This window comes from Falco rusticolus, chromosome 2, assembly GCF_015220075.1.
Source record: "Falco rusticolus isolate bFalRus1 chromosome 2, bFalRus1.pri, whole genome shotgun sequence".
Lineage (NCBI taxonomy): Eukaryota > Metazoa > Chordata > Aves > Falconiformes > Falconidae > Falco > Falco rusticolus.
In genome coordinates, this window is record NC_051188.1 from 23,613,393 (window position 1) to 23,628,795 (window position 15,403).

General features: G+C 37.0%; 1 protein-coding gene across 1 annotated transcript in view; it reads right to left on the reverse strand.

Moving 5' to 3' along the window:
- Nucleotides 1–973: 973 nt before the first annotated feature.
- UBL3 (ubiquitin like 3) overlaps nt 974–15,403 on the reverse strand; it is a 58,519-nt gene continuing 44,089 nt past the window's right edge. The window contains exons 2-5 of the mRNA XM_037376914.1: nt 11,488–11,596; nt 7,821–7,907; nt 3,180–3,257; nt 974–2,769 (exon numbers count right to left, since the gene is read on the reverse strand). Coding sequence (XP_037232811.1) covers nt 2,717–2,769; nt 3,180–3,257; nt 7,821–7,907; nt 11,488–11,596 — 327 coding nt within the window. The 3' untranslated portion in view covers nt 974–2,716. The remainder of the gene's footprint in view (nt 2,770–3,179; nt 3,258–7,820; nt 7,908–11,487; nt 11,597–15,403) is intronic.

Genomic DNA, 15,403 nt, shown 5'->3' on the forward strand with positions numbered 1-15,403 from the left:
ATGGTTCTACCCGCTTACTGCGGGAGTTATTTTGGCAAGCTGACACTACAAATGCCAAGCAGCATTTAAGGATTTGCTTGAACATGTGCATATATACATCTTATTCATTTCAACAAAAGGGAACTCCACATACTTTGCTATTCAAGCTTGCCAAATATTTTAACCAGAAGCTACTGGATTTCCATGCACTTATACTGTATTAAGTACCTAGCTACTTTTTCAAACCAAGATTACACTTCAAAAAAATTACATTTTTCAAAAATCAATGCATCCAAAACACTTAACTAAGAAAACATGTCCTGCCTCAGCCTGTTTCTTTTTCATGTATTATCATAGCCATTTCCTATCTGAGCCCGTGTTACTTAGGTGGTCAGCATTTTGGGAGAGGGAAGTTTCACTTTAAAGATGGTAACATGCTCCTAGTAGCTTTCTCAAGCCAATGTTTATCAAGTTGGGGTTTTTTTGTTGGGTTGTTTGTTTTTTTTTTTGAATAAGGTTTCTGTACCTACGGTTACTTATTTGGCAACTACATAGCAGAGTACAAGGAAATCTTCCCTCCCAAGATTCATTCAGGCAGCCAGCACATAATGCTGTCATCGCAGTTCCCAGCACCCTGAGGTATTTGTATGCTCCTGACTGTAAGTACATAAGACTACAAACTTATGTTTGTACAAATACAAAGTTATGAGCACGTAACTTCTGCGAGGTATGCCAGGTGTGACACGGCTGTACGTTTGCAACTGTGCATACTTGCGCTCTCCAGAAAAAAAAAACCACCTCTGGGCCACTTCTTTTGACATGAAAGGAAAACAAAACTGAAGCGATAAATCCCATTAGCAGTTTTCAGCAGGTTTTGCTCCCCCCCCCTTTTTTTTTTGATAAATAAAATGGAGTCTGTCCTTAGCTTCCAGATCAAGAAGTATTAGTAAGAGTAGTTACAGACCCAATAACAACCCTTAAAACACCACCAAAATGCACTACGTTATTCTTTTATTTAGTTTACAGAAGAGTCTATCAGTACAGGTTGCAGAAAGAAAATGTTTAGTGCTATTTACAATTTGTTTTAAAACTCTGCTCTATACAAATTTAATTCTGATCAGTATGAACAATATTTTTTTAAATCTACTGCATATAAAGCATTTCATCAAAGCAGTAACAATGAATAAAATAACATTTGATTACATTTGAATGATGCCAATCATTCGAAAAAACAATTACACGGAACATCTGTAAGAGTTGTGGACACTTAAGTACAGAACACAATGTCAACCTGTGACTCATTTTTTTTAAAGGCTAAAGCTATTTATATGGAATATTTGTCTATTATACTACACGCCAATCTATATTTAACTTCTATAGTTATGTATTTTATAAGATTTTTATTAAATATATTCTACACATTTGTAGTTTCACCCAGGAAGAATTCCTCCCCAGTGAAAAAATATAAAATCTTTTATATTTTTTAATTTTTATTTATTTTTATTTTTTTACAGGTTTAGATGAAACTAGCTCATGCTTTAGTGCTGTGCAAATTTCTTTAGCATATCAACATTTAAATTATTGATATGAAATAAAAGAATGGCATCCTTTTTAATTATGTATGCCTTCAAAAATCAGCTTCTGATTTTAATACAATTGCAAGCACTAACACCAAATGCAGAATATGTAAAGAAACAAAACTAATACTATGGCAGAAGTTTTTCTTTTTGCTTTTTAAACTTTAATAATTCTTCTGAAGTCTCTAATGAGTAAGCATGACACTGGACACTAAGGTACAGATGAGAAAATGACTGAAAAACACCAATTGCCAATATTCAAATACATAAAATTGATTAGTAAATGATGTTTTCTAACATTTATGCACAATAATAAAAGCCTATGAACTACAGGAAATTACCCCTCCCATATTAAGGCTAGGAAATGCACTCTCTGCACTTGTTTGTGCTGTCTGAATAAGCACTCAACTAACGTACGAGATCAGAGTGCATGCAGTAATGAAAAAAAATCAGTTTCAGCAGCCCTCTACAGAGTGCTTTTAAATTACAGGCACATAGTTTTTTTTGTTTGTTGCAGTGAAAATATATATAGTTAGACTTGGTTTAGTTAGTATTCTGTGCCAGTTCGGCCACCAAGGTTGACTTAGTTATAACTGACTTAACAGTTTTTCCTTTGATTTGGCCATAAGTGAGATTTGTTTTAATTATAGATAAACCATTTTCCAGTGTTGCATTATACATTGAAGGTTATTACTAGGTGTCTAAAATATTGTTAGAGATTGTTGATGAGAAATATACTGTCAACCGTATTTAGTGCAAATTGCATCTAGAAAGCTTGACTGGTTAGATCCGGTTAATGGAGATTTTTGTGGTAGCAAAATGATTCCCGCTATGGAAAACAACACATTAACTTTTCTGGAGATTGAATTCTTTCAAGAATTGATGTACTGTAAAATTATTCAACACACAGAAAGCAGGAATTAAAAAAAAACCAACAAAACAAAAACAAACAATGAAAGTGTTCATAGATCGATCTTTTTTTTTTTAAAAAAAAAAAAAAAAGACTTATGAGACAGTGTTCGTGTAATATTTCAGTTCCATGGATTTACAGACAGGCTCTTCCTACAGGTGTTTGAAGCAAGGTAGGGCCTCTTCTATCCCAGCAGCATGAAAGACAAAGACTATATTACATCACACTTAGCAGGTAAAGCTAACAGGGTTTACAGGATTACACAGCAATTGCTTTCTCCAGTTTTTTCACGGTTCCTTTGACCTGTGGAGCAAAAAAAGTTTGCTTCAGAAATGACATGTGAACAAATTACGCTGGTTTTTGTGCAAGTATGCTTGATACGAGTATGGGTTTTTTTACTATTTTAAGTTAAAAAAATATTATTACACACATGCATACATAACTGAACCATAACTCAGGAGTAGTTTTTAAACAATAAAAATGAAAGCTTTTAAAGGTTTGAGTAAATTTCTGCATTCTACAAAAAAGATAAACCAGCAAGCTAATTTCTTGGTTTTCTATAAACAACAGGTACAAAAGCATTCCATTACTTGCTTCATGGAAGACCAAAAGGACTTGACTCTTCTCTACTATGAAATACTCAAAAAGCCTGTAAGAGATCTGACTGCTTTGCCAGGTACTTGAGTAAGAAATAGCTCTAGTGCACAGCATACCTTGAGAGTTTGGTTCTGGCAATGTCTCTCTAGCCACCAAATGCATCACTGTTGTTTTGCCAAAAGGAAGTTTTAATGCTGCAAAAGAAGAAAGGGAGATTTATTAATAACTACAGCAGTCTTCATTCTTCAAAACACCCAGTTGAAACTACCTGTAATTGGATTAGCATCTGTTCAAAAAGTTCACACTGTTAGGTTTGAACTGCTTACTAGGTGGATTTAAAGGCATTCCTGGCTAAAGCTTTGTAGATTAGGGTCTTGGGATCACTTAAATAATCAGTTAAATAACTTAATAATCACTTAAAGCATTGTGCTTTTAGTGACACAATACTCCTGTTAGGAAACCTAGCCTTACACTTTTGAGTAAAAGTAGAAGTTGGCACTCATGCCAACAGAGGTGCTAAGAACTCTTTATTGATAAGGGTGCAAAATAGTGGCTAATTCAGCCACTAAATTGTTACTCCCAAGACATCACAACGCTGAGCCACTACTGCAAAACAGATTTTCCTAAAACATACCTTGATCCACGATACAGATTTTCCAAAATACAAAATGTCTGTATCTTTCCTTTTAAAATTAATCTGTAACATCAGCTGCATGTGAAAATATCAGACTTAATACATTTTAAATCAGATAAGGTAGCTGTTACAAAGCTGCTTTTGTGAACTTTAGTAACACAAAATAACAAATCTGGAGCTTTCCACAATTTGTTCTGCTCGTTTCTAAAACTAAAATGATAATTTTCACATTCTGATTTAAGCACACCAACAAGTGCTATATTTATAGTTTTAGCACTGTAGTATAATATTTATATTATAGTATAATATAAATTATTATTAACTTATAGTCTCCTTGAAATGAAAGGATTCTCTGTTGCTCACTGTATTCAGCAGATTCTCACTGCCAGATCCAATATTCTGAACTTTGACATCTTCCAGTGTGTGTGTGTGTGTGTGCGCGCGTGTGCGTGGAGAGTTAATTTGTACAATTCTTTACATTTTGTGTCCTCTCTCCAGCTCCTAAGACTAAGCATCTTCCTTGATTATTTTGCTGAGAAATATAAGGTAAAGTTGCTCTAAATTTTTTCCTCCCCACATTACAAAGGGAAAAAAGGTAGCGCTAAATGTAACAAGAACTTAGCCCTAAACACAAAATTCATTCTGACCTAAGTAGAACCTGTCCTCTCAAATTCCATTTACCTCTTCTATTTTCACAAACAGTGCACCAAGGCATTTTTAAGTGAATAAATTCATAATGAATGTCCAATAAACCTGAAGGTAACTGAAGAGAAAAATGCCTATTTCAATCACTACAGCACAGGTTCAAAATTCAGTTATAAAAAAATATAAACCTAGTGTTCAGTTACCACATATATTCAACACAAGCCTAGCTAAAACACTGCTACTAAACCATGTTAATTGCTTATATATTTGTTTGAAAAATGTGGGTTCTGATTAAAACACAGGTTAAGCATATGGAAGGATACACAGCTCCACAAGCTTCTTTGAGGTAGCTGTACCTTGGGAAAAGCCATCTCCTCTATAGAAAGTCAGACCTGAAAGTTGCTTATTTTACTTGAAGTGCTGTCTGTGCCTGCACCTAGAAGCCAATGACAGCTCGAAGTTTGACAGGGATGAAGTATTTTGGGTACTTGATTCTGTGATACAACTGAAAACTCTGAAAAGAGCTTATTAACAGTCTGTTAAAACTCAATGGAAAAGGACTGTCTTCATGACATAAACTCTTTTAAGAAGCCATTACAGAAAGAGCAAAATAGTACAAACTAATCACATTAGGGACATCTTTCGTAACATCAAGACACTTGGAGACTTGACTAGTGAGCTGTGGAGATTAATTATTTACAGTAATCAAGTAGAAGTACGCTAATAGTTCAATTAACTAATTTCAGCTAGTTGTTTGCATAGCTCACACAAGTTTTTATTAGCATTTTCTAGCTTCTTACTTGGAGCACCTGACAGAGTCTGAGCACCCCAGCCTATCCTCAGTAATCCTTTCTGGCTCTTGTCTTCATTCTCTCACTCCTTTCTCTCACTTAAACCAAACTTTTATTTAATACCTTTCCTATCTGTTTAATTCCACTCCTATTCCAAATTTTCTATTGTCATAATTCATTTTTCACTCCCTCTTTCGGTATGTGTATGACACAAGGTGGGTTGGCTTCCCTTCCTCCCTCCCCACTAAATAAGGAAGTAAAATGTTGCCGATTACTATTATCTAACAAGAAATGGAGAACTGTCAATTATGTATTACCTCCCTAATTAAAGTTCTCTCAAGTGCAAACTGCAGATCAAATATTTAGCTAAAGGATGAAATTTCCTGTTGGAAGGTGAACAACTGATTCTGCCTTGCTAGCTAATTCCCCAACCCTTTACACAGTCAGGACACAACAGAACAGTGTGGCTCAAGCACCGCAGGCAACAGCAGCACAGCAAGCTTTACAGAGGCGTCTGTTTTTCTTTACCACTTCCAATGCCGCTAGTTCTACTGTTTTTGTAGTGATGGTCCATTCAGAGAAGCTGGCTAAAAAGAAGGTTCCTTTAAAATATTTTTTTTCACTCAAAAGCCAGTTTTTCCTAAAAATCTGTTATTTTTTGAGGCTTCTTAGTTTATAGGAGTCTCAAATTCGTAAGATACTATGTAGATATGTGAGTTTACAACTAGAACATTACAATGTCATTTTAAAATGTGAACAAAAATGAACTCCTGTTAAAAAGGAAAACACCTCCTTGGAAACTTTCATTTCACTAAGTGATAAAGTGACTTTCAGTACACAGGAGGTCCAAATTCCACTCAATATTTCCTAATCACCTAAAGCAAATAAAACAACTCAGTTATAGAAAGCTGCAGATAGAAAAATTTCATGGAACTGTATTCCAACAGCATAAGAACCTCAATTATTGTGTTTAGCAAGAACTTCCCTCCCCCCTCCCTCCTCCTTTTAACAATAACCAGGTTCCCTTAGGGTTACATCTAATGAACACTGCAAACTGAAGTAACAGTCTCTTTGAGCTACTTCATGAATTGCTGCTCCCCTCTCAGCTGTATAATCTTACTCCAGATAACTTCATTAGCACTGAAGTAAGCCAATGTTTTGGGGATTCTTTTTCTTAAAACAATATAGCAACAGAAAGATCTCTGAAAACCACTAGTACACATTTAAGATCCTTAGGGTCAAATCATGATGATTAAATTGCAACGCATGAATGATTAAGAATGAACAAAAATGCCCTGAACCCAAGTGTTCAAAATCCTGAGTTAATGGAAGAGTCAACAGCATGCAGCTATTATTTTTCAGCTTAACCCATTAAATAATATATTAAGTATATTAAACAAATGTTCAAAGTTGTTTCAGACTTAGACAAATGTCACTAAAGGGAACTAGCACTGGTGGTCAAGAGCAACACCTAGAGATGAATAACAAAGAAAAATCCCATTTAGCTATCCTTGCCTGGAAAACGTAGGATAAGACTAGTATCTCAAATTGCAGAGACGATCCAAGACTTAACATTTGTCTTTCAGCCCTGCTCCAACTGCTACTACCTGCACTCATTGGCACTTGATAAATATACAAATTAAAGAGTGAATAAAAATTTCCAACTTCTCCCAGCTGAATTGACAATGATCTTGTTTGTATATATAGCAGCATTAAAAATTGATTTATAGAGAGTGTAAATCTAGTCTAAAAGTACATCACTAGCCAACATCGGTAATGTAAAAAGCAAATCAATGGCTCTATCATCCCAGCCACTTCTTCACGGAAAGATCATCATAAGCAATCCAAAAATACTCTTTTCAGGTTCATCTTAAGTTCAAAAACATTTCATTGGTGATTTTGTATTATATTCTCCTCTCTGTATTGCACTCAAGCACCAAATGCATGAGCAATCTGAACATACACAGAAAGCAGAAGTACTAATGTATTTTTAAAGTGGCCCAGAGAAGAAAGTCTCGTTTAATTTAGTCACTGATATAGCTAGTATTCACAGTGGCAATTTTTACCTACAAAAGAAAAGATTATTATTATACATTGTGTCATATGTCTACCAAAGATACCCATCAAAATATGTAATTGCGGTAGAACACTTGCCACAAGGGGGCATAATTGAATTGCATTTCTGTAGCATATGAAGTGAAGCCATTTACTTTTGTTTTCCCATAACTATGCAATTGTATCCCTGGGAGAGCACTGGACAGCAAGAATGCTTAACCTCATTCTCATTCATGTGGTGTCTTCCTTCATTGCACTAAGATTGAAAGTATTGTTTAACCAATCATCATAAAGTTTATCTAACATTTTAAAATACTTCAGACATTTATGAAGTAGCCTGCCCTGCAAGTGCACTGTAACAGAGAGGGAACAAAATTTTCCATTGAGAGACAACAAATAAAAGCAGCGTTACTGTTTCTTTCTGCAAGAGGAGACCTGACTTAGCAGGCAGTCCGGAAGTTTAACAACTAGTGGTAACAAGATTGAAAAATACAATGTTGCTCTATGCAGAGCAAAAATAGCGTATAGCAAGCCATACTGTGATCTTGAACAGTAAAGTAGTATTTACTGCACCGTAAATAAATAGACCCTATGCCTGGCTGTAACATGCATAATGAAAATTATTTTCATACCTCCTAATGTCACATTGCCATGAAGAAACCTCCCTTGATAAATAAGCCGCAAGATATTTGGACTGCTGACTTGTTCTTCTTCCCAATCTGAAAAGGAGACAATTTTCAGTTACATTGTAATAAAAACATCTTTTGTTATTTCTCTCACCTTCACCCAGGAAGAAAACTAAGAGCAGGACTATCTTGCATGAAACACTGAAGAGAAAGCATTGGCTGAAGATACAGAAAGATAATTAAAGGTTACCACTCCTGAAAACTATTCTTAAACTTATTGTTTGACATTGGTCATTGAAAGACATAATTTTATGCCTGCAAGTATAAATATTACTAACTTACTTCACAGATTGCATGAGATATTTCGTACATATACAAGTCCTACACAAAATATTTCACGATTGCAAGTTGCTTCCTGAGGCTTAATATCTACTTTGCTAAAACAGCCTTAATTTCTTCCCACTCAGGCAGACTCTCAAGCCATCCTCCTCCTCCTCACCAGCTAACTGTCTAACTGGAGCCGTTCTCCAGCAATGGGAAACAGCACAGCAAAAGCACATGCGATGGGTCATTGGAAATGGGATTCTCAGTTCACAGCACCGGGCAGGCCGCTCAGGCGGTGTTCCATGACGGCCAGCTCCAACCAGTTACATGTCCAGAAGGGGCAGTGACCTGAGCGGCCAGGAACAGTCACTGTGGAGAGCCTGAACAGAGGGCTCTCACAGAGCAGACAGTGACAGATCCATTTTAAGGAACTTCTCAAAGGACAACCTGTGGATGTTTTTATGTGGCAAAGAGCGATTCGGGAAAAGCAAGCATGCATTTTCCTATAATGGTTAAGCTGTCATAAATAATTTATAAGCTTAAATTATGTTTTCCCACTCTCTCACTGTTCCCTGTCACGATGTGAACAACAAATAAATACATACTTTGCTTTCAGAACAAATACTGTAAAACCTTGAAATGCTGAATTTGAATGGGCTCTCTGGGAATACAGTGTCTTCTGTTTCTTAGCTGACCAGATATCTGGCACAGCTGCTCACAAATGTTCTCTCTTTCTGCTTTTGTAGTGTTTATATAGCAAGATGAATATTCAGCAAGGGATCAGGACAAGCAACAGAAACCAACCTGTTCACTGGAAATATACAATTAACATACAGGCAGTAGCAACTGGCACCACAAAAGAAGAACTGAAAGGGGAAGAAGGGGAAGCTTTTAAAACAATAGCCACGGCTGCAGAGTGTAGGAGAGGCGTATGGTGTGAAAGAGCAAGCAGGCGGAGACGTGGGCAGCAGGAGCCATCGCAGCCCCAGAACACAGCAGAGGCACGGCTGGTATCAACAGCAGAGGCTGCAGTGTCCCCGGGTGCTGCCATGTGCCTAGTTTGTAAGATTCGATCAAATTAGACAACCAAGCTATTTGAATTTCAAGTTTTTCCACACTCAGGGTCCAATTCAATTTTTGCAAATCAAGCCCATACCCTTTTTGCTATGGTCGGGTAATTTTGTTTTACACCGCACAGTCTGAACTCTACTATATTATGGTTGTAAAGAGGAGAAGTTCAGCCAGTTTACAATGCCATAATGACGTAAAACAGCAATCAAAAGAAGACAGACTATATTTTTGCACAGGTATTTTACTTGTCATTAAGCTGCCAATTTATCCATCCTTTTAATTTTTTGCTTCTTGTTTGGCAGCATGAAACATTTCTTTCCGACATGCTTTCAATTTTTAATTTCCACCGATGATTAAATGAGCCAAGGAGAAAAAATATTTATCAAACTAACGTTTGTTTTTTTTTTTTAGTTCAGCAGATAATTGCTGTACAAGAGAAAAGTTAATATTGCTTAGAAGAAAATGGGGGGGGGGGGGGGGGCGGAGAAGAGAACAGATAACCTAGCTAGATGATATATATATTAATATAAATCTGGCATTTACCACTACAAGAGATCCTTAATCAACAACTATATTGCCAAAAAAGGGAAGGAGTGATTTGCCTTAATCCTGCAATCAGGTGACAGAGGACATTTCATCACTTTTCTCCCATAAGATCAAGACAAGTCAAAATGATGGTAAAAACAATCATTTCCTATCATGTCTACTTCAAGGAAACTTTAGTCCTCATCAAGATTTCACAGTCCTGTGGCAAAAAGCAGCGCTTTCAGTCTGAGAACAGATAGCGAGCTAATGTTTGTGAAAACCTATACACTATTATTCTGAAGTAGATTTTTCCTCAGTCTTCTAAACTGACACTATTCTTCTTTGCACAGGCAATTAAATATTCATCAAGACTTAGAGCACTCCCTCAGGACAGCAGGTATTTGAATTAAAAGCTCCCATGTCTGGTTCTACTTTTCTTTTTCTTTTTAAAAAAAAGGAGACTTTAAAGTCTGGGTGTCTTCCCAACTATGAGCTCAGTATTTGCAGCCTTCAAGCTCTTTACAAGACTGGAAACACAAGACCACATGGTTCATAAGTACAAGTTCATAAACTTGTACTGCCTTTACTAATTCAAATAAAAGTACACAAAGAACATTTGGTCATGACAACTACGTTGTAGGCACACAATAAAATATGTACATTAAAGTATGTAGCTGTATATTGCTACATCAACCAGATTTCTTAGTGTAAAAGTGGTTTACATCTATATCTAATACTTCAGACGACTAAAAACCTCCTCCATTATATGTTTCACTAAATACATAGTGCCGTATCCCCACAAAACAAACTGTAAGTCCCCTGAAGGCCTGTTCTTCCTGTCCTCAAAGACCAATTTAAGGCCTAAAATATGAATTATCAACACTAACTTTTTGGCATGAATTATCATCATCCACCACACCTCTCTGACAAAAGCAGCACTGAAACCGATACTGCAATTTTTTAGTGAGAATAGTAGTCTTTTTAACATCAAAACAGTAACCCAAATGAAGTCCTGTACCAAAAGAAGCGTATTTTTTTTCACCATATGTAATGCTATGTCTGTGTTTTGGCTATTTTCCCATAAAATCATAGCTGGGGAGAAGAGAAGCACCTTCTTTTTGTGGAATTGTTCACATACGTAAATACACATCATAAGCTTTCAATTCCATTTTCTGAAGCTAGTATTCCTGCATAACACCAAATATATTCATACAAACAATCCCAGTTTCCCTCAGTCTTTTAATGTCTCTTAAAATGTTCTTTTATATTTGATTTCTTCCTGGATAAATATCATTATTACAGATCCATCCCAAGATAAGGCAGTAAGGAAGAAGTACTTCAGACTCAATTTCACTAATGCATTCCTATGACATGCCATGTTTTACATTAGCTGTTCGCACCTAAAAGGCTTTATATCTCCAACATTTCCTCACACTTCCTAGATCCTCTAACAATATTGATCAAGAAAAGTATCTAAAGATAGGGGGAAAGAAGTACTTCACTTTGGGGAAGCAAATTTTAGAAATAAAGTGGGAAACAGTCCAGACATCTAAAACTCTGCCCAACCGAAGAAACAGGGAAAAAGAATGCAAGTTGACAATTGTATTTCTGTATTAATCTATGCCCAGATACACAATAAACATACTTAATTTGAACACTGAGGACAGAGTTTGGTTTATTGACCCTTTAGTCTGAAAATACACGGGAGCTTCTAGCTTGCCAGTTAAAATGCCAAAGCCACACAGCTACTCACCCATCGGCCAGTTGTCATACACATGTTTTGCGATATCTGCAGCGGAGTCATTTGGTGAAAATAGGAACTCTTTCGTTTTCCCACTTACCAAGATGAGACGCAAATTTATCTGTTAAAAAAAAAAAAAGCAGTATTGGGAAAATATCCAGAAAAGACAAATTATTATTATTGCTATTACTTTTTTTAAATTTACTAAAAGGGTGCCATTGGGTTTAGAAGAAGATTGATCCAAAGTGATTTGAGAAAACAGTTTAAGATGGCGGTCAAACAGATCAATAATTTCTTTGTTTACACATAATTTAGGAAAATTAAATTCTAACAGCTGGCATTTTTTATAAATACTGGAAGATTCTGATCAGTAGTGACTGAATCAATCAACTGTGCCATTACAAAAAGCTTTCAGCAGATAAAAAAAATAAAATTCCAGCCAAAACACACTGGCAACCTATCTTCTTGAAGGAAGAGGAAAAATGCAAATCTGAAAAATTGACCTGAGGAGAGAGCACTAAAAATATTAAAACATGCACCTGAATAGACTGTAAGCCTCAGCAAAAGCCCTAGCAGCTCACTCTCGCCAGCATGTTACTTGTCCGCCCTCATCTCACCCACTGCAGCTCCTGCAAAACACCAGGGAGTCAGACAGCATCCCTCCTCAGTCCCTGCTGCCATAGAACCTGAATCCCTCTGCCAGTCTTCTGAACGCAAAACTCTCTTCTACCCCGTCTTTCACTACAAGCAAAGTGGTGATCATACAATACAATTATAACACCACATCATGGTTTTTCTATCATCTATTTCCTGTATCTAACCATCAGCATCTTCAGCTACAATTTTCCTGTCTTCTAATTGCAAGTTACTGATTATAATTCCTTTTCCATAACCTGTATAAAGAGCTCACTATGACATTACTTAGAATGCAAACGAGATTAAATTTTGGCTCCTCAAGCAACTAAGCAAGGCCACAAAATGTGTTTGAGTAGCTAGCACTTACCAATGCCCATGGCAAGTAGGAGTCTAGCTGCTCTTATGTTTTGGCCTACAAGTCTAAACTGCAACAACTTTTAGCAAGACTTCAGTATACTAACTGCTCGGATACTTTTTTCCAAATCACACTTTCAAACTGGCTCCCATTTTAAGTTGCAACAAAGCTTTTCCTGTCAGAATTTAGGAAACTGTTTTCTAGATCAGATACAAAAGGAAAAATTTACAGCAATGCCCAAGTTTACAACTTCTTCAGGGTCAAACATCTCAGCACATCATATTCACTGAACATGACAGCCTTGTCTCACCACTTATTTCAGCAGCTCTCCAGACAGATTGCCTATTGTCTCTTGAATGCTTTGGCCTGGATTCATCTTACCTATCTTCAAGAACCTAATGCAGGCATCCAAATTACAATGTCTATCATCCCACAGGCTTCAAGGTCAACAAAGAGAATGACCCCTCCAAAAAGCAATTCAGTCTCTGTCTCAAAGTGTGGCCTGGATAAAAAGAGTTAGCATAAAAGGGCTAGGTTCCCCTCCCTGACCCTGTGCTAATGCCCTTCAAAAAATAAGAGTTCTGTCATTAGTCCAGGAAAGAAGCTAAGTGGTAGCTGTCCCTCAGAAAGCACCACAGCCACTGTAAGAGTATTGCTGCATACCAGGAAAGGAGCGAAGCTGCAGTAATGCTGTTTAGTCAAAGACAATTATTCATAAAATTCAGAACATGTCTGGCTATAAACATTAAAGTTCTGTTTTCATTGGTATTTCCACAATAATTAAGGAGTTATTTTCAAATCTCACCAAGATTTAGCAGAAAAAGCAGACCAAGTTCCATTATTCCTGCTTACTCCCAAACTGTAATGAATTACAACTTCAAACCATTATGCTTAAATTTAGCAATGGCCAGACTACGTCCGCTTGCTTTGCTTATATTGTATTTCAGTTTAAGCAGTTTTTCCCCTCTTAGCTGTCTCCACCTGCGTATGGACAGACAACACTTACATATACGGTTTCTTTAGCTGGACTACCCAAGACAAGCTCTTCAAGTTTTCTCTAGTGAGATATCCGTTTCCCCATTCATCCTAGGAGCTTGTCTCTGCACATTTCAATGTCTTCTCTTTTCTCCTCAAGACAGATTACTATTTCTGAAGTATAGTAAATGATGCTCCACCAGATGCTTGTGTAACACCACCAGTAATCTCCTCTGTCTACTGAAACCATCTGTGACTGTGTCCCGAGAGCACATCCAGCTTCCTCACAACTGCACCACACCGTTTGCTCAGTTACTTTGTACCCTTCTCTACTTTGATCCTGTCAGTTTTTCAGCCTCCAAGCTTATAACTGACATTTTGGCTGTAACACCCTAAAGCACAAGGCTCCAAATTTCATCCAACTCCTAATTACTTCATCCCTCCCAGGGAAAGGAGGCTAGGTGGAAAGAAGCATTCTGCACCACAAAAATGTTTCAGATCTCCCCTATGCCTGGGCCCATGGCCTATGAAATCCTCCTAAAATCTCTGTGTAACAAGTCTTTCTATGTTAAGAGCATTTTAACATGATCACTCCATGTCATCGACAAATTTTAGCAGCAAGATCACTTTACATGTACCTTTGTCATTAATGAATCACGAAACATAACAGTGATCTGAAACTGATCCATAGATTCCAGTAACAAGCTCTCTCTCTCAGCTGGTTTTCCCTTCCTCTCAGCAAGGTCCTTTATGTTAGGCCCTTTTACACACAATTTCTCTTTTAAATCCTAATTTCTCCTATTTAACCAACAGTTTGCAATACAGCACCACATCAGTTACTACGTACACATTCAGATGAAACTATACAATTGTCTGTGTAGTAAGTAAGTTCCTTTCATCAAAAGTCAGCTTGCCATGCTCCAGTTTTCAGAGGCATGGCATACTGCACCCCATTCCACTTTCTCTATACCTCATTATCTTTAATTAGCCTTTAAGCATTAATGCATCTCATTACAACACCAACATACTGCCAAAAATTTAGGCGGTTTGGACTGCGTCACAAACCATTATTGTGCTTGGGAATGGGCTGCCTGTTTAAAAAACAAAGCAACCAACCTCAAACACTGGGCAGCAGTGCCTGGTGTAGGTACTAGTGGCCAGGAGCAACTTCACCACCAGCCCTCCTGCCTCTCACTCCGATCTCCCTGCATCCATTTCCTCTACTTTAACTGGCTCCTGAGACATCACTCCTCCCTTAGCTTGGTCCCTCTGGCCAAGCATCCCCTCAACTCTGATTTCATGCAGGTTATCCAAGGATTTCTTTTCCTTCATTTGTGTGTAGTTTATCTGTGGTGGGGATTACCTGTTTTGAAGATCATAACACTTTCCTAGGCAGTAGATATAACACCAAACCATCAGCTCCCTAGAACTGTCTGATTTGGATCCTACAAGGAGATAATTAAAAAAACCCCAGAAGATTAGTCTTGCTCAGCACTTAAAACACGATTAGGGCACAGCATTAATATAGAACTAAAGTTATTCTTCAGCTAGCATAACATCAAGGAGACACATTTATTTTTATTCTCACTACCGTGTTTTGAATTACCAGGCACACTGAAGTGAATACAGAAAAAAGAATATCACAGAGAAATAACCAAACCTAACTTGGCTTCCTGGAAAATTTGATTAAGTCATACTTCTGCAGTTAATATGGAACATAAAAATCAATATAAGCAATGTGGGGGGTGGGGGGAAGTGAAAAATGTTAGATCCTTCTTTCCACCCCAACTCCCCAAGGTTGATAATTTCATAGTGCTAAGTTTTTTGTTGCTGAAGAGCACTTCTTTTAGTCTTAGTATGAAATAGAAAAGGTACATCAAGATAAAGTAGTAATTTTACAGGATATACTAGAAAGCACGTGTAAAATGCAGGAGGAATATTTTCATTAAAAAAAAAAAAAAA